The sequence below is a fragment of the Phaenicophaeus curvirostris genome, chromosome Z (assembly GCF_032191515.1).
Source record: "Phaenicophaeus curvirostris isolate KB17595 chromosome Z, BPBGC_Pcur_1.0, whole genome shotgun sequence".
Classification (NCBI taxonomy): domain Eukaryota; kingdom Metazoa; phylum Chordata; class Aves; order Cuculiformes; family Cuculidae; genus Phaenicophaeus; species Phaenicophaeus curvirostris.
In genome coordinates this window covers 55823981-55851143 of record NC_091431.1, presented here as the reverse complement: position 1 = coordinate 55851143, position 27163 = coordinate 55823981, and the positions used below count along the sequence as shown (strand labels likewise).

Sequence of the window (27163 nt, the reverse complement as noted above, 5' to 3'; positions counted from 1 at the left end):
TAATACTGAAAATAGAAAAAGAACCCAAATGAATATAAAAGATAATTTAAAATATACTTAAACATTACATCTACGCATTTTGCATATTACTTACACTGCAGATACAATACAGGATCTATTTGAAACCAGTTGCATTGCTAAATTCTATCACATCCTTTATCATTTCAAAGTTTTGTCTTCAGAAATGAGCAGACTCTACAGGATATAATTTGGTGCTGTCTGTCAGAAATACATCAAAAGACAATTTAAATTCCTAGAGTGCCAAAAAATGAGTTAAACAAATTTATTCACCAGAAAGAAGCTTAGAAGTAGAAAGGACATTCTGGGCGACACAGTCTAGTTGCCCTGCTGTCACAGGTTCCACATCATACAACCCTTTTCACAGCTATTTTTAACACGCAACAGCCAATTACTTTCATGCTTTTCTCCAATATGCTATTGAAAGGCTGTTCCAGCACCTCCCCTGTCTGATAGAGTTTAGGAGTACTCTAATTTCCAGCCCGAAGGGCTGGGTGGCCAATTAAACCCCATTGATTTATTCTATTTTGCTAACACACTTCTAACACAGAAGTACTAGAAAATCCAATAGAACTGTAGCTACATCTGCCTAGCATGTTTTCATTTAACTTGCTCTTGAAACTCTGCAACAACAAAAGATCCACAGGCATGACATTTCTCTGACCATCTCAAGCACATGTTTACCTAGAGTAATTTTTCTAAAATTGGAGTTTTTTTAACAAGAATCCTCTTAGAGTCTTCAGCCAACAATCCCATCGCTGCAGGTACATTTTTAGACTACAAAAAACTCTCTGACATTTGCCATTTAATTTCACAATGCATTAGGAATCCTGTTGTTCTGCCATTGAAAACCTCTGTGCAGTAACAAAATATATTGCCAAATACATTGTATTCCCTACACAATTTGTTTCATTTATTCTCCCGTCCTGACTTCTAAGATAGACAAAAAAGAATTCAATGGAATCAGATATTTTTCTCCTGAAATATAACTGTGTTAATTCATAAATGTCTCACAAAAAAATTCCTTGATTCTAGCCTCCTAAAAGCCATGGCCCTCAGATGAAGCTCCCAGTGACTGGTAACAGGGTAGAGAGGGGACCCTGGGAACTACCAACCTGTCAGCCTCACTTCAGAAGGATCATGGAACAGATTCTCCTAGAAGCTGTGCTAAGGCACATGGAAGACAGGGAGGTGATTTGAGACAGCCAGCATGGTTTCATCAAGTGCAAGTCCTTCCTGACCAACCTAGTGGCCTTCTATGATAAAGTGGCTGCCCTAGTGGAAAAGTGATCAACTATGGATGACATCTTTCTGGACTTCTGTAAGGCCTTTGACACAGTCCTCCACAACACCCATGTCTCTAAATTGGAGAGATGTGGATGGACAGTTTGGTGGATGAGGAATTGGCTGCATGGTCACATCCAGAAGGTTGTGGTCAGTGGTATGGATGAAGATCAGTGGTGAGTGGTGTTCCTCTGCATTGGAACCAATACTCTTTAGTATCTTCATTGATGACATAGACAGGGGGATCAAGCACATCCTCAGCAAGTTTGCAGATGAAACCGAGCTGAGTGGTGGGGGCTGCATCAGAAGCAGCATGGCCAGGAATTCAAGAGAGGTGATTCTGCCCGTCTACTCTTCTCTGGTGGGACGCCATCTGGAGTGTTGCGTCCAGCTCCGGAGCCTTTGGTACAGGAGAGACCTAACCCTGTTGGAGTGGGTCCAAAGAAGGCCACAAAAATTATCAGAAGAATGTAACACCTCTCCTCTGATGAACAATTGTTCATCAGAGAGTTGTGGTTGTTTAGCCCAGAGAAGAGAAGGCTGTTGGGAGATCTTATTGTGGCCTTTCAGTACTCAAAGGGAGCTTATAAGAAAGAAGGGGAAAGACTTTTTAACAGGACTGTTGCAACAGGACAAGGCCTAGAGGGTAAATTTAGACTTGATGTAATTCAGAAATTTTTTACAATTAGGGTGGTAAAACACTGGCAGAATTTGCCCAAGGAGGTGGTAGATGCCTGTATCTGGGAAAATTCAAGGTCAGGTTGGATGGGGCTACGAGCAACCTGGTCTAGTTGAAACATCCCTGTTCATAGCAGGACTAGAAGACCTTTAAGGGTGCCTTCCAACTCAAAGCATTCTATGATTCTATATGCTCTTCATGTAGGATCACACAAAAGCCTCGGAACACTAGATAAAATGTCTCCCTTATTTTTCTAGAAATGCACATTTGCTCTTTGTTCATGGTACGCCCTAATAAAAATTAACGATAGTGCAAAACTTACATGGGTATGACTACAGGACATCAAAGACTTGATATCATAAATATGAAATCTCTTAAAGCCTGTAGCACTCACTGTTACAATGAGAAATCTCATTCCAACTGCATTGATGTCCTTAACTTACATTCCTGAAAGCTAAAACGGATGCATCTTGAATACTCAGCATTTTAAGAGCACTTCAAGCACTACTGAAAAGCTAGGGATGAAAAATAGGTTTCTGGTAAATTTAGATATGCTTCTAATTATCTCATTCTGTGTTTTCTGTGACAGTTAAAATACGGAGTACATTTTCAATAAGGAAAATATTATGATATCACGGTTGTTCTGATGTGGTTCTAAAGGTTTTCTGGTGCTTTACAAATCCTTGCTACTACCTATGCTACTGATAATGAGAAAGAATAACAAAACTGGACTAGTCTGTCTCTTTGTAAGTGAATTCTTCTTCAAGAGATCAGAGGCAGCTTAAGCACTTAACATCAAATTGAGAGTATTCCGAATATGATGTTAATAGGTGAAAATATCTGTCTAACAGAGATATAGGTTCATCATTACTGCAAAGTCCATTCTGTCCGTATTTCTGTCCTTAACATGTCCACATGGATGATGCTTTGATTCTACTGTTTCTACGCTTACATGTATGTAACTGACTTCACTGGCTTCATTTTCACAGCTTCGTTGTTGCATGAAGAAGGTGAAGCTTGGCAACCTCCCTCTCCTGTGACCCACCTGTGCATATTCAGTTCGAGGGCAGAGAAGGCGAGAAGCACTGAGCTGACAGCAAGCTCTGCAACAGCTTTGCCTGGCCAGCTGATACCCATAACTACACTGCAGGACACAGAAGTCCTTCCCTCAGGGAGAGCACAGACTGAAAGCACATTCTAAGCAACACAATCTTTTAAAATAACTTAAACTTTTGTCCTTCAAAATTCTGTTGAAATAAAAAAAACAGTTTTCAAAGCTATGAGGGGGAAATAGATATGCATGATCATGTAGTCCTCCTTTCTTTAAGAAACAAGGGAAAAAACATCACATCTATAAATAGTTATATATTCGAATAAGTTCCAAACCACTTCTTCCTGCCCAGTAGTCTGCATCTGTTCCCCTAAGTAATACCCAGTAAAATAACCTGTGAATATATGGAAAGCAAATGACATTTCAGAAATGCAGCAAACTTAAGCTCACAGTATGCTTACATATTTTATATTTCCCAAGCATCAAAATATTTATTAGAAGTACTGCATAAGGAGATGAGCAGTGCTTTTTCTTTGAGGGGATGGGAGAGAGCAGAAATTAAATACTTCAGAAAAAAAAAAACCTGAAAATCTTGCAGTGATTAGTCCACATTTGTTTCCCTTAGTGTTGTTTTTAATACAGATGTCACTACCTATCTGATCAGACCTTTTCTAAAGAGGATCTAAAGGTACATCTTGACACAGTATAATGTATTTTGTTTCAGGAAGTAGATTCTTTTCAGCTCTCAGATATTTATATTTTATATATATATATATATATGAATGAAACATGGTCTGAGTATCCAATCTTCTTGTTGGATTGCATGAACTGATGGTTCAAAGATGCTCATTATGCAAAAAACTCTTTTAAAAGTTTTATTCCTATTCACTTTGCAGGGGATAAGCTATGTTCTAAGTCATCATCTCTAAAATCCTTCTTCTACTTCATGGAACAAGCAAGCGAGACTAGCTGGTACAATCCCTACCTTATTATGATTTAATCTCTGATTCCTGCTTGGCTGCCATAAATAGCCATATATTAGCTCAGCTGCAGCTCAGCATGTATACCTTTTCATGACTGCAGTATTCCCAGTGGCAGTTACTTCACCACACGCCACATCTACTTGCAAAATACAGTACTATGGAAAGAAATATGATTACGCTCTGAGGATTATACAGCCTATAGATTCCACTTGTGCTAAAGGTACTATAGCATACAGCTCACCAAATTATTCTCCAATAATTTAAGCACACTCGAACATTTAAAACTTTAAAATGTTTATTTATATAGATGGCCAACACAACACTTTAATTGTCTTTTTATCCAACTAGAACTTCCTAGCAAGTAATGATGGTCTAATACTCCAAACTAATCACAACACTAAAATCTACCTAATGTTGAAAAGGGTAGTTTCAGTCTAAGTGGGCTGTCTTTAACTATTCTTCTTCTCTGGGCAGTTCCTAGGATTATTATACTTCCATGGGACATGTCAGTCTTGTATGGATATTCCAGAAGGGAGAGACTACTTTCTATGGCAGTTGTTGAAAGGGCCTGGAAATTCCACTGGGGAACTGCACAAGTTACTGCTGTACTTTTTCCCCGAATAGCATTCCAAGGACACTTGATTCTGTGATTCTATGAAAACCCCAAATAGTAAGAGCTAAAAAAAAGGTTCGATTGGCAACATTCACCAAACCTCCATTTCAAGATCTCTGTGTTGTACAGTCAAGAAAACTATTCTCTTACAACAACAGAGACAACCAGCAAGAACAGTGGAAGGGCTGAAAGGAAATAATAATAAAAAAAAATAAAAAGAATATAAAGTTGGACATTTCTTGGCTGGTATGTGAAAACATATTTCTATGCATGAGACCACCCTACCCTTCAAGAAATTTATCTCCCACTTTCCTCCCAGGTGTAAATTTATCCATACCTCCATACTCTCAAGTATAATTATTTCACTGTGTCTATTTGGTTTATGAGCTGTACAGAAATTAACTGTTCTATTATCATTTTTGTTGACTATTACCACAGCTTCTTTTTTATTTATTCTGTTTTATTTGAAGACTGGTAAAATGCAAAACATCATGAAGATGACATGATGGGATGTCAGATGTACAAAAGTGTCATATAGTGTAACATATACAGGAGCCAAATACAGTGCAAGAAAACGAAACAATGAGGCTGGTTTGGAATGTCTGCAAAGGTTCAAATCCACTACTTACAAACTAAAGTATCGAGGCAAGGTAAAACACGAGAGCTCAACAGCAGATATAGGCCATGTCTGTCAGGGCAGTTATGTCATGAGACCTGTTGCACAAAATTAAACTTTATAATGAAACGTGTAAGGAAACATTGGAATGGTAGATTTCGAAATGGCTGCTGGGCATTGCTAGATCCTCCAAGAGCTGAAAAACTTTGGACAAAATACCTCTATCTGAATTAAAGAATTAAATAAAGAATCCAAAGTTGGAAGTCTACATTATTATTTAGATGACCTAAATATAAATCAGCTGATGAATGGATGCAATGAAGTGCAACGCTAAACATATTAAGTCCTCACACCAGTATTTTTTTAGAATAACTCTACTGTCAGAGGATGGCATGCTATATACATTGTTATTTCACAATGTACTAAATCCAACCTAGTAGAATTGCAATTTTTTGTCTTTAATATGTATGTTTCAGTTTAGTTGAGCATTGATTTCCTAACATTTCTTTAAGTATCTAGGTATTGAATGTGACTGGACACTTGTTCCTCTGTCTGAAGACCTGAAAGCAGATATGCGTGACAGGCTTTATTCCTTTTTAAATGATTACACTTATTCCATTAAGGATGAATTATCCAAAATAGTGATACTGCATAATGATCTTAAATCCACAGACTGTGAAAATAAAATTTCATAAATTTTGTCTAAAATAAATAAAAATCTTGGACTCTGATATGTTCAGATTATTTTTAAGCAGTCAGTATTTGGTCATTATTGTAATTAACAGCTGAAGTCCAGATTCACCAAACAAGTTTCCCCTAAAAATAGCAGTCCGCAGTTAACCCGCTATTTTTAATACGTCTCAAGTGTTTAGTTGTATCCTAAATGAAAATAGCACTTTAATTAATCATTTGATAACAAAAATATTCTCACTCCTCCAAAAGGCATTATTTGCCTAAGAAGAACACAACTTGATACAAAGGCAAATGAAACTAACTTTTGAAACATTTCTTCTCTTGTATCCAGATACGCATATCACTGGGGTATATAAGCCTCTGTGCTTGATGTTCCTAAGGCTATTTCACTTTGAAGGTCTTGTGTGGTTCTGAATCTGCAAGGTATATTACAAATCAGCTGTATTTTTTCCCAGTTTAAAGGAAGTTAAACTCTGAAAACTTGCAATTGCTTGTGAATAACAGAAGGTGTGCTGACACCACCAGAAAACCAATCCCTCTTAAAATAAAATCATTCTTCAGAATGTGCTCCAATAAATTTGTAAAGAAAAATAATTCCAGTAATAATGTGGAATAAGACACATGAAAAAAAAAGCAAAATAAAATCTTATGACACAACATGGAATACGTTCTTTCATAAAATGTTCTAAAGGTCATATGTCTAACTAGGCACAGAACTGATCTTAGAATTTCACCAAGTAACTGCTGCGTCAAGCACAACAACTTGTAAAAGACACATAAACTTTCTATTAAGAGTTACATTCATATGATATACACAGGTAATTAATATAGTCACAGTGTTAAAAATGTGTCTGTATTTTAGATCAAATATCAGACCATTTGTTAGTAGCCGAAATTAAGAATTTGATAAGCACTATTAAAAAAATAATGAAATCAGGACTTTTATTTCCTTGCAGATGGAAAGAGTTAAAGTCATCTCTTTTCATCTCAATAAGAATTATCTGTTTTCCTGAAGGGGACAAGCCGTCATCTGTCATAACAAAGTTAACCTAATAAAATGAGACCATATGAAATAATAGAATCCACATCAATTGCTTCAGAAAAAAGAAAACATAAAGCCATGCTAATTAAAAAAAAATTAAACATCCCACATTTTTTGTGAAATTACTGAAAAATTCGTCCTGTACAAGTTGTAATATAAGAAGACTAAAAAGCCTCCTTTTTAAGAGATCAACTAAGCTAACTAAAAAGAAACAATTCCGTTCAGACAACTGAATTTGAGACTCGAGTATACTCAGTTTTAGTATAGCTTTCCAGTAGCTGAATATCTTTACTATTCAGGCGATTTTTTAATCAGTTCTCAGCAGAAAGAGAGTTGCTGCCTGAATGAGGCAAAATACCGATTTTCTTACCATTTCTCTATACTCTTCTTTAAGACCAAAAAGGAATTCTCAAGATCATGTAGGCATATCAAATTACCAGTTTTAAGAGTAGTGAAATAAGGACTCCTCCCTTCTGTTAACATTTTACATGCATTATAATATAAGTTGGTCAAACACTTAAAAACAGTTATGAGTTTCCTAAGCAAAATCATTCATTCCTTTTTCAGATGCTGTGCTTGGTCCAATCCACTCCTTTAAAACTTTTTATTTCGTGCACTCCGTTTTGCTGATTCCATGCAGTGAGTCACACAAGGAAAATAATTCTGTTTCTTAACAACTACTGGCCAGTAGCTTTTACTGGAAATATTCTTGTGTTTTTAATGGCTAAAATAAAAATTATGTTAACCCATTCTGCTCTTATGAGTTTATCCAGTCATAAAAAAATATCAAGCATCATGTATGCAGTTAAGGTTTCATGAGACAAATTAATATTGCCATTTAGCATGCTGTACAAGTGAAACCTAACTATGTTTTAATGAGATGAAACTATAATAAACTGTAAATTCGATTTGTTGATCAATCTTCTTCAGTATTGTAACTACTAGCTTTCAACATTTTTAGTAGTTTTTCTCTCCTCTCTCTCTAGTATTCTCCCAGCCCACAAATACTACACTGAAAATGTCAAACAAAACAGTAAATTTTCATGTATAGGCCTGGACAATTACTTGGTTGTCTCTGTGTGCCAAATATGTGGATTTCAAGTAAACCTGACAATTCACAAGGACATTTAACATCACCATTTCTTTTCCCAGAAGGAGCCAAATTCCCAACCTCAAGTGAACCAATCTGTGAATGAAAGACCATACCCACCTAACTCAGGTCAAAATGTTTACAAACAACCTAAGAACCCAGAAATCTACTCAGAAAATATTTTATAAGTTAAATAGCATAAATAGTAAGTAATATTTAATTAACATGTTTAATGTAATAATAACTTAAGAGTTTTATTCTTAATAATTAAATTATTGTTTAAGAGGTAAGGGTGTAGGGTAATTTTTTGCTTAGTCATAGGTACAGGTAAGATTAACTCTTTGCAAAGAGAGAGTGGCTCCTTGTAAGCAGGTAAGAGTGAAGAGACTGCAGAGGAACTGCATGAACACTCAACAGGTAGTCTAAGAGCAAGAGAAGCATCAGTTTAGTCCTTATTATTGTGACTTCAGTTTTTTGAGAATGTATAAATCAGACTATATCCAGGGATAGCAAGGGTTTCTGCAAGTTTATAGGATCCTTCAAGAAATAACTAGATTCTAACTTAGCCTGAAAATGACTGGTCAAAAGATCAGACACTGTTTCAAAGTGTTCAGTCTGAATTAACAAAACAAGGACAGAGGTATGAAATAACAACTCCATTTACAGATTTTATGCTGAGGATAGAAGAGCCAAAGGTAAGCCTTGGCAAGAGTCCACATTTCAAAGATGCAAAAGTTTAGTTCGACTCGTTTACAGTAATATAAAAATGAATAGAACAGTGATCCAAAACCATAAATTAAATAATCTCATTATTCTGGAGCTATAGATTATATACCCAACAGGACAATCATTTGTCTGGGACACCCAAAATGAGCAACGACAGTTTACATTAACTCATATGGTTAAATTATCTTACTTGAGAGAAATTTTGCATGCAAAAGTGCCATAATCATTGTGTGGAAAGCTAAAGAGAATTTAATTGGTGAAGGATTTAATTTACATATACAGGTATATATAATCTACCCATCAGGGTGCTGTCAGGCTGAGGTGACTGGAGGCTTTTCTCATGGAAACATTACAGAAAGTGTTAATATAAATTAAAAAAAAAACCAACAAAACAACAAGCTTCATCTTATTTGCAAGCAGCAGAACTACTTTCATCTCTCCACCAATACTGAGCATCCTGCATGCTGGTTAGGTGGCAGTGGGCAGTCAAGGTGTTAGAAATATAAAGGAGGAAAGGGCAATAGATACCTTAAAATGAAACTCCCTGTTTCATTCAGGCTCTTACTACATCTTACTGCACTCATCCTAACATGAACAATAAACGTAAAAAATGCCTGAAAGGATGTAACATCTGTCACTGAGCATAAGAAAACAGGGAGTAAGGTGACCTTTCATGCTTAGCAGTACTGTGAAAACCTACTGCTCACAGAAGATTAAACAAAATTCTTTGGTCTTAAAAAGATTTCTTCTTAGTTTAAGGAGTCTCCCAAAATTCAAGTTCAATTTGATTTTCACAGAAAGAACAGTTATATTACTCTACAGTTTTGACGTTACTGTCTTAAGTACAAAATATCTAAAAACTAGTTAAATACAATACTGAAAAGCAGTTCAGAAAGAAGCCTTTTTATTTCTCCCACTGTAAAATACACAAAATCTTCTAAAATAAGCAAATGAGTAAATATCTGCATGAAACACTTCAGTCTGGTTTGGTTTACAAGAGTTATGCCATGAGAAGAGCTTAGCATGGTCAGATGCAGTTCCCCACGACAGCTTAGTGAGCTAAGGTGACTCATCATGTCCTAAGAATACAATGAAAAGTTTATTTTATGCATTAACACTGAGATCTTAATTTTCCATCAGTTTTCTTCACAGTTACATATTGTTCTTCTCTCACAAAATGGAAGAACCTGCATAATGGTGGAAAACCAAATTATATTTGGCTGACTAAAAAACAAATAGGGTTCTATAAAAATGTACAAATAAACAATTTGGTATCATTGTTTTAGAACACTGGCAAAAACAGAAGACAAAAGCTTATCTCATTCATTTGGGGATTTACTAAGGAGTTTTTCAAAAAGCTAGCTAGTTGTCAAATTAATCTGAAGGCCAAGAGTTGGCAAAAAAAGATGGCCTGTCATTAGCTGCATTTTTGAACCTGAAAAGTTAAGAGTAAAACCTGTGGATTAATGTTGAATTTTTACGAGTTTAAAGACAGATATTCTTGAACACAGTTTTTTCACTTCTATTTATCCTAAAGTAAAGATAAAAGGCATGTGCAATATTTGTTTATGCAATTAGCCAAGCCAAAATGGAATACCAAGTTTATCTTTATTTGATTTGGCATCAAAAAGGCAGATAAAATGCAATGGAAAGGATATCTAGGTTATATAATTCAGCAGTAAATGTTTCTAAAACTGTTTTCAGTGTAAACGTCAGTAAACTGTATATTGCTAATACATAATTTACATTGTAAAGTGTGTAATGTGGTAAGCTGTCATAAAACCCTACTCCTTCTACTATCATCACAAATGTTTCTCATTGTTGCTAGCACTAACTTTATCCTCACCTGGGACACCACTTGTCTAAGCTACTGTAACTCTTCAATCACATCTATCTGTTTCTCTACAATCCAAACTCTTTGAAATAGCTTGAGACAAAACACCTCCTTTTTGTCTACTCCAGTCTCTGTTTTACACGCACATTACAGCCCATTCTGATTATAGCTACACTTACCTGTCTAACATAGTTGTGCTTCTATTTGTACTGCCTGGCAACATATCTATTTCATAGCTGGTTTTTGCCAGCAGTCAGTTCTTACCCTTTATTAACATTACCAGGAGGGTTCAGATGCTAGAATTCTCACTACATCTGCAAATGCTTATGGATTTACATTCAAACCCAACTCTCAGGGCCATCACTTTTTGGCTATTATTCCCCTAAGCCCACAGAGAGAAATACAAAAACTGCATACAACCCCTCACTGGTTATACAATATTAAAGTACTGGCCATTCAAAACAATAAATTATATTTCAGGAAGGTTCAGTATTTGCGCCCCTTGACTCTTCCTCCCCATATTCCATGTGAGGTGAGCAGGAACCAGCAAATGAAAGCATGGTGCACGTCTCTAAAGTACACAAAATACCTTGAAAAGGCAACATCTCTAAGGTACAGGACGTTATTAGTCCTACTTCTGCAATATTTGGTTCTGTATGCATATAAAGTTTAAAAATATTATGAAATATATGTTGCTGGCCACAAAACACCTTTGATGTATTGCATCAGAGTTGGGGAAATATTATTAAAGATAATCAACTAATATTTGTATTAAACAAACACAAACGAATTGATTCCGTGAAAGAGATTCTTCATTATCATCCTTTACTGGACATCTGAAAGCAGCATGAGGGAAGTTTACATACCTACAGTTAACTTTTATTTGTGCTAATTCCTTCCTATTTGCAACAGAAAACAGTGGACTACCTTGCAGGCAGTCATAGAATCATAGAATATTTTGGGTTGGAAGGGACCTTAAAGATCATCTAGTTCCAACCCTCCTGCTATGGACAGGGACACCTCCCACCAGACCAGGCTGCTCAAGGCCCCATCTAACCTGGCCTTGAACACCTCCAGGGATGGGGCAGCCACAGCTTCCCTGGGCAACTGTGCCAGTGTCTCACCACTCTCATGGTGAAGAAATTCCTCCGTATGTCTAGTCTAAATCTGCCCCTCCCCAGTTTATACCCATTGCCCCAGTCCTATCACTACAAGCCTTTGTGAACAGTCCCTCCCCAGGGATGCAAGGATTCATGAACATTCAGAATTAAAAGATAAGCCATAACTGTCAACTTAAAACCTTGGCACCCACAGATGCTCCTCACAGACCTCCTGTAGCATGAATAAGCAAATCTGCCAATTCCTCCAGAATCAAGATCAACAACAGAACGTTGAAAACATTTTCATCCTAAATTAAGGACTCTGATTTGGTAGGCATGCGAAAGTTGGCGCTATTAAAATAGTGAACTCACTATTCAGTTCTGGGCCCCTCACCACAAGAAGGATGTTGAGGCTCTGGAGCAAGTCCAGAGAAGAGCAACAAAGCTGGTGAGGGGGCTGGAGAACAGGCCTTATGAGGAACAGCTGAGAGAGCTGGGGTTGTTTAGCCTGGAGAAGAGGAGGCTGAGGGGAGACCTCATTGCTCTCTACACCTACCTGAAAGGAGGTTGTAGAGAGGAGGGAGCTGGCCTCCTCTCCCAAGTGACAGGGGACAGGACAAGAGGGAATGGTCTCAAGCTCCACCAGGGGAGGTTTAGGCTGGACTTTAGGAAAGAATTCTTCACAGAAAGTGTCACTGGGCACTGGAACAGGCTGCCCAGGGAGGTGGTTGAGTCACCTTCCCTGGAGGTGTTTAAGGCACAGGTGGACGAGGTGCTAAGGGGCATGGTTTAGTGTTTGATAGGAATGGTTGGACTTGATGATCTGGTGGGTCTCTTCCAACCTGGTTATTCTATGATTCTATGATTCTATGAACTCAGAACGTATCATTGTCCTCACGTATCTACCCAGCAAACACTTCTGTCAGTCTTCTCTAGACAACGGGTTCATGTCCCATGCCAGACAGCAAGGGGCTGGCAAGGAGCACACCGGCAGAGCCGCTAACCACCTTGTAGAGAAGATAAAGACCAGACGGTTTGTTCCACACCCCTTCCAGCAGATCTCGTGTTTGAAATATGCTTAGTCAGAGGATGAACCTTGAGGGTTAAAACATGCTTAGAAATCTTTTCTGTAAGTTCCTGCCAACAGAGGTAGGCCAGGTTCCTAGAAGACAATGGGAACGTCTTTCCTGTTAGGTGTGCACTGCAGCAGCCTCCAAAATACCCACAAAGAAGGAAAAAAGAGATGGAATTACATTCACGATCACATTATTAATTTTTTTAGGTGGTACGGCTTGAAGTGATTTTATGTGGACCGAAGTGTTCTGTGGAAAAATAAATAAATATAATAAATAAATAAATAAAAAGGTGGAATGACATGTGACCTAAAGGAACAATAGATGCGCGCTGGGGTCGCGCTGCCGCCGCCCCGGCGCCGCCCCCGACAGACGACACCGACACCGCTGACACCGCCTCGAAATGCCAGGGGAAGAACGTGCCTTTTACGAACTTCGCTAGCACGTTTCCCAGGAAGACAGCCTTCCTCGGGTTTTCTGGAGAACCAGAGGCGAACATACACAAACACACGGGGGACAGACCCATCAAAGGCGCCCTGGGGTTTAAAGGGGCTCCCGTGGCACTGCTGGCTTCTCATATTTTGAAAGACTCGGTATTTACCCAAAGAGCAAACGTCTTCTCATAAGTATTCCTGCCATAGCTAGTAATGCTCATTAAGCACCAGCCAAGACATTAATTCCAGCATCAGGAGCGAGGCATGACGCAACAACCACTGGTAGAATTTATAGAGAAGTTAATTACACTGTATTGCAAAGAAAGTTACGGAGAAGGATTTTTTTTCAGTGAGCGAGAACTACAGATGCCTGTAGTTCAAAGAGGAAACAGATGTTTTAATGATGATAAAGGGATTTTAACGCCATACAATTGTCTTCCAAACAGCCACATTTGAGAACCTACCATACAAATGCATTTATTAAAGATTAGTGAATTATCATATGAATGAGCATTTTTTCCTGTTTTCAGGTCACTTGAATATAAATAAGTTGCAAGACAAACAACACAATATCACAGTGGAAAAATATGTCTTCATTATTTCCTTCAAGTCAGCCTAAGACAGAAATGAAGTGTTCCCTTGATACAGGAAGAAAACACATCTCCCTGCTCAAACGGCTTTTATCACATAAGAAAACATGACCATAACAGTACAATTTCTTTCACCTGCCTGTTTTGTAAAGGAAAAGGAGTGCCAAACTCCTATTACTATCTCTGTAAGACTTTAATTTTTCTCATAGCCCAGTTAGTCCTCATTTGACGTTAATGTAGGGAAAACATAGCATCTGGTACTTGCCACAGTATTTTGCAAACAAGCATTTTGAGTTTAACAATCTCTAATGTGTATTGATTACTCACCATATCCATGAATGCCTCCTAAAGGGGAAATTATTCACATGCATCATGTTCACAGCTCTTCCAACATTAGTGTTTTCCTTGTCAGACAGATTTATCTGTTATGGTATTCATAGATGCATTCCAGAACTGTTAACAGCAGGGATTATTGCAAGAATTACTGTAATCCACAAAACCAAAAATTCCCAGGATCTGAAGAAAGACTGCTCACAGGATTTTCTAGGTACATGTCCATCCATTTATGCATCACTGGCTACTTAAAAAAAACATTAAACTAATCAGTATACAGAAACTGTTATGACAACACCAACAGTTTGCCTTGATAAAAATCCAAGTGTTTCGACTGTGAATTAAAGTATCTTCCCTTGCAGCATTTTGAACAGTTGGAAAAGGTTAGTCAAAAGATAGTTTCTTGTCATCCATGCCAAATCAGTGGTTAGGGGCAGATGTGTAACTTCAGATTGCTTTGCCATGTCCAGAAATGAATATTGCTTTTTCTTCTTTCTTAGACACATATTCATCAGTGATGACTTTAACGCAGTTTTCCTTTTTTACAAGCCCAGGGAACAGGACGATGTTTAATAGCCATATACCAACAAACCCAAACTTCTGAATTTGGTACTGTGAGGTTATTCCTTCAACTAAGAAAGAAGGCAGGAAGTATGCTTTTTCCGCTCCATAGGACAGGACTACAGTTAAATACCATCACGAGATACCGTCACATCACAACCAAATTCATTTTTGCTGTCTAACCCCAGAACAAGGCTGTCTGCTCCCTTTAAGTGAAATGACTAAGCTATCGACTCTCTCACTGCAGAACCGCGTTGTTTTGATGCTACGCTGTATATAAAGCCACGTGCATCGATTTCTACGTTTCAAAATGAAAGCAAAGCTTTAAGTCCCGCGTTACCTAAGCATTTTTTCTCTGCTGTCCTTTTTTTTTTTTTTTTCCTTTTTCTTTCTCCCCCAGTTCGGTTCCCAGACAGTAGTTAGCACTCCTGGTAAATATCCTCGAGAAGATTCCGACAGCCCAGGCTAAGGAGATGGCGTATATTTCGAAGCAAGGCAGGCAACAGGCTTCCTTTTACCCCCGAGGGAGGTTTCCAGCATCGCCCTGGGGCCGGTGGCCCCTCGCCCCGCAGCCGCGCCGGACCCCGCCGGGCTCGCTGGCACTTTCTCCGCAGACTGGGCTCGGCTGCGGCGCGGGCTCTGCCTGGCAGAGGCTGTGCTGGCGTCAAGGGGGCCCCTCTAGGTGGGTTCTCCTGACACAGCGCCTCCTGCCTCGCCCACCGCCGGGCACCGGAGGGAGCGAAGCCGGACAGCCCTCCCAGCACCGACCTATCCCTCCCGGGGGCGATGAAAGCGACGGAAAACACGGCCTGGAAGGGCAGAAAATCTGTATGGAACGATACGTGTGGGAAACGGAGTCCGCTGCCTTGATCTCCACTGAGATGTGGCAGATTCCTAGACGAGCTGTCACACTTGTGCGTGGCCGGGCCATATATCGTCTGCTCGCTGTTTTTTTTTTAAATGGCTTTTAAACTTGGAACGACCCCTTGCCCTTTTGGACAGGAAATCCTGCAGTATGGAAGCCAGCTGCAACTTCAGTGACATTAAAACATGTGATAAGACTGCGTATTTGATTAGGGTGTGGGTGGATTTGGGAGTAACGTGATAAGATATTGCACTGCACATTTTTATAGATCCTATTTCCTTAAGCCCCGTTCTGTTGCTGTCAGAGCTCTGTTCTACAATACCCCGAATTAGCCCTAGTACAGCTGATGACACTCTGGAGGAAGAATAAAATATTAAACTACTTGAATGTCACAATGTGTTGACATCGAAATAGTATTTATTTCAATTCAGTAATAAAAAGGGAAGCCTGTACTGCTGCATGTATTTGTATATTATTGTACTCTGAAGACTTGGAGCACAGAAATACAAAAGATTCTGTAATTTAAAGGGGCTCCAGCATCATTTATGTCTTACTACTCTATGTAGAAGGTTGGGTTTACTTTTTTCCATTTAAATAGAAGCATGACAGAAAGCAGTGACTGAGTTACAAATAGCAAGACTCAAAATTAGCCTTTTCTCACTACAAAGTTACAAAACAAAGTATATAATAAGGTTCAATAAGGATAAATACTCAGTATGACTTCTAAAAGCACCAAGTAAGCCACTGTAACTGTTATAATATGATCATGCTTTATGTAAAAAACAATGCCACACCCCCACGCCTCCTCCACTATTATTTTGGGAATATACACCAGAGGCATTTGAAAAGAATACAAACAAAATTGTCAGAACTGCGAGGTGATGTGATTAATTTGAATATGAAAAAAACCACTTCATCTAACTAATCCAGTTGTCTATTGCTTTCTCTGGGCTAGATCCACTTATTATGAAATATTAACTCCACCAAATGCTACACAAGTCTGCACCATCATTATTATTTCATACTGCACTTACCTAACTGCATACTTGCCCGATCATCCATGGGCACAGACATTTTCAACACTAGACTTACTTAATCCCTTCTACTATGTTGAGAAAAAGCTTTTCAACACTGACCTGGCATGAGTCTATTCGGCTTATATCTGCCAATTTATCTGTTTTTCTCTAGTATTAAGCTCAGCATAAAGCATAGCACCCATTGACTCAACTAATTTCATTCAGAAGCAGAGTAGCAGAAGGAGAGTGGGCGTATATAAAGTAACTACAGAGCATTACAAACCAGTTAAAGAACTCACCAACAACGTGGAATACACAGTATTTATGCTTTCCAGAGCAGGGATAAATTAAAGCCAGAGACTTTAATGAGTAAGGAATTTTTGTTACATTTCCAGTATAGTCTGACTTGAGAAATTGTACCAGTTCAAACCCATAATAATTTGCTGACCAGTTCACCTTGAAAAAAAAACGCAACAGCTAAAAACATTCAGTGACATTACCTTGAGTGGCATCAATTCTTTGACCAAATCAGCATTTTGCTATGTCAGTTCCAATTCAGATTCATCAAGTTCTTTGAAAAAGTAGTTCAAGCACAATTTCACTTCAAGGAAAAAAACCCAAAACAATAAGAATGGTAAAAGCAATTCAAGGCAGATTTGGCTTTGATTCCTTCATTCTGCTACCAGGATAGTGCTCTGACCAATAGAATTTAGGCCATAGGAAGGTCTAGTGCGTCTTCCCAATTTGTGCAGAATTTAGGCAATGCTTAAAGAAGCTGGAAGGAGAATGACAGAGACACAAATAAGAATCTGCAGTGATAATGGCTCTACCCTGAGATGGAGGAAGCCCAGATTCTAGTCCCTTCTTCAAGATCTCCTTGAGACTTTTCCACTAATATTAAGTCGTTAATGGACAAAGTATATTTGTAGCAAAACCCAGATTATCTGGAAACACTTCTCACTTCCAAAGAAACAGCCGCACTGGACTACAAAGTGAGACTCTATCCTCTTCCTCTCTCTTACTTGTCTTGGGAATATTGCATTTCTGACTGCCCAATGAAACATCTAAACAGGAAGGAGTGAAGAGTATGTCTTATAAACCTTGCTGATAGGAGAAACAAAGAGAGGATTATCTTCATTTCCATTTCTTAATTTCTGTATAGTCTTCTTCTCAGAGCACTCAGTTTTTAAATTGCTAGTGATACTAGAAAATTCACTTAATAATTGTCTAAGGTCTGTGTCTGTTAAACTGAAGAACTGTATTTTCTCTACCTCTTTTCATAGCTGCAAATGCACTAGCGGACACCAGAGGAAGAGTTTTCCTTGTGACATTTCTGGTCATGATCATAGAACCCTAGAATGCTTTGGGTTGTAAGGGACTTTTAAAGGCCTTCTAGTTCGACCCCCCTTCAATGAACAGGGACATCTTCAACTAGATCAGGTCACTCAGAGCTGCATCCAACCTGACTTTGAATGTTTCCAGGGATGGAGCATCTACAGCTTCTCTAGGAAACCTGTTCCAGTATTTTACCACCCTTACGGTAAAAAATTTCTTTGTTATATCAAGTCTGAACTTACCCTTTTTAGTTTAAAGCCATTATGTCTTGTCCTGTCACTACAGATCAGGCTAAATTATGATAGTGCCAAGAGATATAAGAACTGCTGTTCTGTCAGTGTCAGATTTTTAATATAAAAATTAAAAAACCCAGTGAAAATATGTAATACAAACCATACAGTTCATGAGAAACAAACTGCACCAAGATCATATAGAACTACCATTTGTATGTTAAGAATGAGTGTAAATTTTCTGAAGAGACTAGTTAATCTAACTAAATATTTTATTTTTACAAAACAGGGCAAAAAAAGTGTTATCAAATCAAATATTATAGTGAAAATAAAATAACTTACAGGGCAAAACATGTAACCTAGGAAGATAAAGGTAATACTTAAGGAAATGCTGAAAAGCGAGTTTTTAATAAGAGTACACAGGATTTAATCAATGTCACTGCTAAATAGTGATAATGACTGATGGCAGCTTTTCTTGAGAAAGATTGGAAGATGAGCTGGTGACTTTAACTGTTAGGTTCTGGGCAAGTAACAACAAAAGAAACCTTATCAAACTTGATACTTGCATCAAAAGTTTCAAAAGGCTCTCCCAAAAATGAATGGTTGTGAAGCCTGCAATATGCTGTCACTGACAAGGAGGGTTCATTGAAATTAAGTCTGAGGTAGGCTAATGCAAGAAACACATTGCCAACATAAGTATTATGCAGATGGGTAATTTCAACATTATTTCTAAAATGTCTTTAAAAAAAAATTAACAAAAACTCTTTTAAAGGAAAAAAACAAAGAAAACATGGCATTTTTGCATGCTTTTTTAAAAACCAGTAAAACGAGAACCTATAATGGAATGAACTGAATAAAAGTTAACAGTCACTTGAATTTTAATATTGATGCATCTACAAAATTATGAAAATACAATGTGTGGATATGAAATTTCCCTGTACTTGGAGTTCATGTCTATATTCTTAGTGTTAGGCTGCCTTTATTGTTTATAAGCTCTCCGTGGAAACTATATAGATCAAAAAATCAACTTGATTAATGAAGTGGTAAGAAATGCATCCCACTGTGTACAGTTAAAGGAAGTGATACATCTTTAGTCATACAACTTTTTATGTCCACAGTTCTCTTTAATTATAGTCTAGAAAGTAAAGGCACAAATTTGTCTTGTCAGATAAGCCTGGTAAACTCTTTACATTTTAAAACTGTTACTCACAGTTGTGTGTTATATGAGTATATATCATGCCAAGTAACAGTTTTTTGTCCTGTCTGCTTCTTCTACCATCCACCCTACTGGAAATCAGCTCACTACTGGACACCCTCCTAGAGTAAGTAAACTGTGCAACTGTAGAAGCACTTTGCTACAAGCAGTCCAGATAACAGTGGGATTATTTGTCTCTATTCTTCATATATAGATTTGTTGTATCCCTGTAGGCCTTCTACCCTTGGACATTTTCTGGATGAATCATAAAGCAAGCAGCAGGCATTTTGGTTTCACGCTATAGAAACACCATTCCAGTGGGCTCTGACAGAACCTCACATGATTTTAGACACTTTGAACTATAAAAATGCACAGAGAAATGGCTTTTCTGTACACAGAGAAAGTCTAAATGAGTGCTATGTCATGTGGATACAGCCCACTCCACATAACTTCCCCTCAGGGCTTGAGAGTTTAGAGCCATAATTATGTCATTGAAATTAATACTGAAAGGGAAAACTTCAGAAAGCATAAGAGTTCACTTCTGAACAATAATCATGAACTAGGTGATATTGCTAAGAACTTGTGACTATCCTATAAGAAGAAAAATAACTTATTTATCAAGTATGTTTTAGTTCTGAGAATTATGTGCTTGACTCTAAATGTAATTTGACCAGAATATTCTTCATGCAAGCCTCATCCCTTAATGAAGTCCAAAGAATCTTCAGGTAAAGAACTTTGAAAAATTAGTGTTTTATTTGTCTTCCATTAACTTAGTGTGTCCTGTCTCCCCACCTTTTCCCTTTCAGTTAGAGCAAGAGATAGTTTCAGGTAGTCTTATTCTAAAATGTGAGTTCTTCTCTGCTGTATCAAAAATAATTATTATTCCTCATTTGACTTGCTAAGTGTCAGTCCTTGCTATACATTTCTGCGTCATGTATTTCTTACAAACAACCTATAAAGATCCTTAAAACTGTGTAGATTTAAACTGGAACAGTGGTGTGAAAAGGAATACCAGTACATCTCAGGGAGATTAGGCTACGTTTTTGTCTCATTTGAACATAAATAGTCATGCTTTCCTTCATATCACCAATTGGTGATCCCTGAAGAAAAATAACTGTCCTGCACAGCAAGCTATCTCCCTAGATTAGGCAAGACTGGTTACGCTTGTAGGCCTTCCCTGCTCCTTAAGATAAAGTTCAGACACCTTAAAGATCATTCCACATACATAAACAGAAACTGTATGCAAAAGAAATGTAAAGAAGAAGTGCCAATCACTGTTTTCCATTTGACCACTTTCCCTCCCCACGTACTGACCCACAAATCTGCTTTTCCTTAAGAAGAGCAGGAGGAAGAAAAGCAACCAGTCTAGTTTCATGAGAGAATAGAGATGTAACATATTGAAACAGAAATTAGTTTAAGCTCATATTAAAACAGAAATTAGCTTAAGATCATATTTATTAAAAAAGGTAAGAAAAAATATTTTTAAAAGTTTATTTAAAAGTAATTTTGCCTCATATATCTTAGCTAACTTATTTATGGTCAGAAGCAGAGCTTGAGCTTCTTTTAGAAGTAGTCACGTTGTTCAAGTCATTACTATGGATTATGTGGCTGGCACCACACTAACAGTTTGTCTGCCTACCTGCTATGAAACAGGAAGCGACTTCCGGTAACCACAAATTCTAAAATTTTACTTCTGTGAAAATATAACATGTAACTGAAATTCCCAGAAACAGTTTGGTAGAAGTAATTTAAGAGCAACTGTAAAACTGAAACACTGAGAAATTATGACAGTTTTTTTTATTTATGCAATGGTAACAAACTGAAATCAAATTAAACACATTTCCAGTGAATGGTCGTAACGTACTCCATAGTATCAAGATTGCTATTTATTACTTTTAGCTGTAGTCTATTTCAAATAGACTATAGTCCAGAGTACTCGAATCTTAAATGACAACATGGAATGAAATTTTACTTGTTCATATTTAAACAAACCAAATATTCTATTTATTTCAGTAATGTTAGTTACTGTAGTGTGATACAGTATTACATTCATTCTGGAAAAAGAAGCTTAAAGTGAAACAAAGCCTATAATTCATGATAATTGTATTTATGTGAGCACTTTTTCTTCAATTTAATAAGTGATGCCAAAATAGGGATTATTTCTTTTGTTTACAGACTTCCCTGACAAGACAGACTTCTATTTTAAGTTCTTTTTTTCCAAAACCAGGATACAGTAGGAATGTTTTGAAGATGGCATGTGAGCCTCCAAGATGGAGTTAACAGAATGGTGCTTGCTAGAAGCTCATTCTTGAGCTAATTGTTAAAAATGTACTGATGACTTCCAGAAAGACTTCTGCTTTTTCCTTTACAAGTTGATGTTGACGTGAGTATTCAAGAGTAGCAGAGAAAACATAAATCTTTTCAGAAGCTGAAGAATATCAACACAAAAGGGCATAACTATTCACTATTAATTGCTTTATTTATTTATTTTTTTAAATTACAAAGTATGCTTTACTGTGTGCACCGGATACTTAGCTATATTCCATTCATATCAGCTGTATGGAGTTGTGGAGAAAACGTAGCCTATAAGATGTCTGAGTTTTTTTGTGGCATCACAAAACCCCTCTTTCCCTCCGCCTCTCCTACATCTGGTAATGTCTGCCTTTCACTTGCTGCTAATTTGCATATCGGCCTAGTGAATGTGGCTTCTCTCTATATTGCCAAGCATTATATGTATTCAGAACACAACTATATTTTGTAAAAGGAATGATAACTACCTGAACTGAACAATGCAGAAATGACTTACAAAAGGAAACAGAGAAAAAGAACTCTTCATTGACAATTCTTACCAAATCTTACTTAGAGACAGTTTTTTTGACACTTCCCTGTTGAGATGTAATCTTTTCTTGGACAGGGAATGGGACACATGAAAAATAAAGGACAATGCTTTAATTCATATTTCCCTGAATTGTTATTTCTCCTCATAAATCTTATTTTTCTATCAACTACACTTTTCTAATGTCCACCTAGTTTAGTCAACTTAATTTCAATTTATGATTTATAATATTGTTTGAACATTTAAATTATATTTTTAATCATCTCATAAAAACTTAATAAAGCTTTGAGTTGTAGATCACCCTCTCAGAATCATTAATGAGTAGATTTCTATTTTGTCTGGAGCTGCTTATTCTTGGAAAATACTTCTTTTTACTTTTGAGATGGGAATAGGCATACTGCAATGCTTTTGCTTTTTAGAAATTGAAGGAAGAGGAAATTTAGACTATTTTCTATGTGAGGACTCCTGAAACTTCTTGAAACACCTTAATAAATTTTGTAATACCATATTTTCATATTAAACCAAAGATCTTCCAGCTTTCTTTCAGATTAGAACCTTTGATATAGCTTTTCTGAGAAAAAAAACCTGAACCACATTAGTGTGATTTCTTTCTGAATTCAGAATATGAAATCAAGATATAATGAGAGGTAATGTACCCTAATGAATGGAAACCTTTTTTATGTACCCTAATTTGCTTGGTTTTGATGGTTTTAATTTTATTTATTTTAGTCAAGAGTTTATGTCTGTATGTATCTTAGTCATCGATAAATGCATTATGTCAAAACCTTCAGGGCTTGCACATATAATCACTTCAATATTGAGATTATGTCATAGAAAGAGTTAGCAATTTTGAAAGTAATGTTAGTGCTAAGTCACTGGACTTGTCTTTCTCTTGTGGTCAGCCTATTCTCATTGGCATCTACAGTCCTTCTATTTTCTTTCATGGTTACAAAAAATTTCAATACTTAAAACTTCTAAGCATTACATTCCCTTCTACTGAACTACTCCAAGAGCCTGTTATCTGATTCTTCTCTATAGTGACAGTTTCTAACACTGAGACATATGGCAGTGTCAGTAGTACGTTCCTATAGCCTACTGCTTTTAATATAACTATGAATCAAAATACTAAGTGAAAACTTAGAACTCTACTAACCTTTTACTTGGGAAATAATACTTACCTTCCAAAAGTCCTTTGTTGTTTTCTCTTACTAGTTCCTAATCTGCCTTGAAATTCTTTTACTGATACCCACATTTTCCATTTTAAATAGCAATTTACCAAGTGGCTTTATAAAAAAAATCATCTATGTGGGTCCAGCTACTGCTTTGGCTAGAAAACAATGTTAAGATTGTTGACAGAAACTTAATTTGATAAGCACATGCCCATTTTATCTGATATTTTGTTTGTTTTGATGTCTGCTAATACTGGTCTTCAAAAGGCAGTGGTACCTGTCTAGATCACTTCCAGTCTTTTTAAATACAAGTAACACATTAACTATTATACTATTCCTGATTTTATAATCTTATTAACAATCCCTATTACATGACTGAGATTTCCTGAACCAATTCTTTCAACGTTTCTTGAACAAAGATCATCCAGTCCCCGTAGCTTAAAAGCATTATGCCCAAGGTTTGCTTCCATATCAGTTATAGCAATTTAGATTCATACCTTTGTTCCTATTGTCTATCATGCCTGTTAGTGCTTAATATAATTAAAACTAAGACAAAGGAGGATATTCCTCCATTTCCTCTAATTCCAAAACCAACTCTGCAGCATAGGTCTATGCTGCTGCTGGTCATTTTTTACATTGATGTTACAGTTTGTGCACTTTTTGTCTTCTGTTGGTTCATTGCGTATTTGATACAGAAATCAATCAGATTTATCTTGTCAGATTATCCAATGCTTGCCATAGTTGACAGATATTTATTTTTAAACACAAACATGGGAAGTGTTAAGTTTTTCACAATATCATAGTACCTGGTATTTCTTTTTAAATATTGTTGGGGTATTTCTATCCAAATCCAAGCACTCTTGCAGAAGAGATACTTCCACCACATAACATTCACCTCCAAAAAAAATTATTTTTGCATCTATGCAATGCCTTCCTCTTCATTTCCAGTATAATTTTTTCAGTTCATAGAACTGTAATTCCCCTGCCCCTAACAGTCAATGTGCAGCTCCCATAGAGCTAATTTCTGTAAACTGAAATTGAAGCTATTTTCTGACTGCCTTTCACAGATGCCTTTAGAACCAGTCTACCAACCCCCAGGAGTCTGCAGAGCACATATATGATGCACATGCAGAAACTGCCCCAATGCTTTACACACATGTTTTTATGAATAATATTGTATTATTTAGTAGGACAGGAGTTATCATGGTAATTACCTTTTGTACATAAACACTTTTTTTTTTGTCAGATGTGCACAAAATGTGAACATGTAATTGTATATTCCTGTCTGGCAGTTTCCAGCATTAAGTAAGTGACAACTTGTGTTTTAACAAAAACACATATATTTCTTCCTTGGATTAGAGTACAAGAACTAAAATTCATAATTTAAAAGGCATGGCAGACAATGGCTGCTTCTTAAGTATAAAGTGGTTAATAATAAGCCCCTAAATTTCTCCATTTTCTCAGAGTATAAGGAAACCACATAATTTAAATTGCAGAGTGCCCAAATGAAAGCTGATTCAGATAGCAGGTACAGATGGTAGGAAAAACCTAGACCTTTTATACTATTAAAAGATTCCCACTGTCCAAGGAACAGTAAAGAGATGTTGCTCTAATATATACTGCTTGATGAAAATTCTGTTGCTTGTGCATACTTAGCTGAAATATGTATGGATAAGCACTTAGCAATAAGTACACAATATTTTATAGCAACATGGAGCCGTGGACACTTAAGGTAACTAAAAAACGTAAACCAGAAAAGATCTTTACCTCAAATGGTTTACAGTCCTAACTTAAATAGAAAATAGTGGGAAATTAGTATTCATTACATAGAGAAGTGAACTGAAATGTTCTTAACAGAAGCAGAATAATAAGCTGATTATGAAGTACTTAATGAGATCTATTGAATTAATACGGGCCAATATTCCCTGTAAACAAAGCCATTCTTAGTTTCTTTTTAATTTATTATTTAGAAGAGTACAATAAAGAGCAAACATGTGACTATCTAAGTAGCAAACCTCTCTGATTTACAGATTAAAGTATGAGTTTGCATGATTTTATAGCAGCTTTTCCTAAGAAATGAGACTGAAGTCCAAACCTTACTACTTTACTGAAAATTTTGAGTAACCCAATGCCATGCATGGAGATAACCACTACCAGTGGGACTGTGAACTAACTGATTGGTTCTGAGAAACCTCACTCATTCTTTCCTCAAATAAATGTGTGAGAAATGTTGTGGAGGAAGACTTCCATATCTCAGGCTGTAGAAAGTATAATGCCTAAGCATTATATTGGAAATACTTAAGCATTTTTAACTGGAAAAATCAGCTTTTATGAATCACACAAAACATAAAAACATGTCTTTTTTCCTATATGATCCAAAAGTTTTTTGAAGAAAAGAATCCCAAATCTAGTATCTCTGATGCAGGCAACAACTTCAGCTGCTTTCGACAGCTCTACTACAGACCGGTCTCCTGTCATGCTACTGAAATATTCTCCAGAGAATTACCTCCATTTGACAAGTTGTTTAAGCAAGATGTGAGAGTGAGACACAGTGGTACTCATATACATTAAGTTAGACATATATTTGATGCCTTTCATGGATCAGTTGGATCTATGCCAAGTTCCCCATTATCCCTGGAGACTGATAGTAAGGTTTTGCAATATATTGTATTCATAACATGCTAAATATTAGGTATAGCCAGGGCAAGTGAGGACTTATTTACTTTTACTTATTTAATTTATGAAGATATTCCTGCAAACAAAGGTCACCTCTGTGACATTAAAACCAAACAAATTAGATCTTTTTCTGGTAATTGATTATTGAAAATGGAACCATGTAACTGGTACAAAGGCAGGCATCTACAGGTGTGCTCTCTAGAGTCAAGCCCTCTGATGACTAGCTACTAACAGCTGGGAAATTTGGGAAGCTCTCGTGACATAATTTGGTTTTACATTGTTTTTGCCAACATAACCTATGAGAAAAAATTAAAGTTTTTAGCACTACAGAAAGCCAAGGCAGCACCATTTGAAGTAGAAAACATTTATTTGGCATGATATGCCTGGGCCATAGTGACTATGCTGCTCTTGCTATTTACCCAAAGTTAGGTAAGCTAAAATAAACTATTTGCTATGCATCAGTAATAACCATCCACTGCAGTGCAGGCAAAATCTACGAGACCTTATTAGAGACGTTAATCAAGAAAATCACAGAACCACAGCATGGTAGGGGTTGGAAGGGACCTCTGGAGATCTTCTAGTCCAATCCCTCTGCTAGAGCAAGTTCACCTAGAGCAGGCTGCACAGGAATGCATCCAGGCAGGTTTTGAATGAGAAGGAGACTCTACAATCTCCCTGGGCAGCCTGTTCCAGTGCTCTGTCACAGTCACAGGAAAGTTGTCTCGTCATGTTCAGGTGGAACTTCCTATGTTCCAGTTTGTACCCTTTGCTCCTTATCTTGTTGCTGGACACCACTGAAAAGAGTCTCTGCTGGACTGTCTCCAGTAGTTCCACAACTTTCTTGAGCTGGGGAGCCCAGAAGTGGACACAAAAGTCCAGATGGGGCCTCACTAGGAGCAGACGAGAGGGGGAGGATAACTTTCCTTGACCTGCTGGCAACATTCTTCTTAATGCACCCCAGGATACCGTTGCCCTTCTTGGGCACAAGGGCACATTGCAGGGTGATGGTTAACCTGTTGTCCATGAATACATAGATGAAGGGAGATATTTGACATTTATTTTCTCCTACATGTTCATTTTTGATTTCTTCTCTTAACTAAAGTTACTAGAATACTGTTATT

The 27163-nt window shown here is 37.1% G+C and overlaps 1 protein-coding gene across 5 annotated transcripts in view; it reads right to left on the bottom strand.

Moving 5' to 3' along the window:
- Positions 1-27163, bottom strand: part of PDE4D (phosphodiesterase 4D) — a 600157-nt gene that overhangs the window by 259075 nt on the left and 313919 nt on the right. Inside the window, exon 1 of one of the 5 annotated variants that reach the window (XM_069880222.1) lies at positions 14154-15325. The exons of the other annotated variants lie outside the window; for them this stretch is intronic. Within the exon in view, the coding sequence (XP_069736323.1) occupies positions 14154-14200 (47 nt within the window). The 5' untranslated portion in view covers positions 14201-15325. Of the gene's footprint in view, positions 1-14153; positions 15326-27163 lie in introns of those variants that run through there. 5 annotated transcript variants of the gene reach the window in all.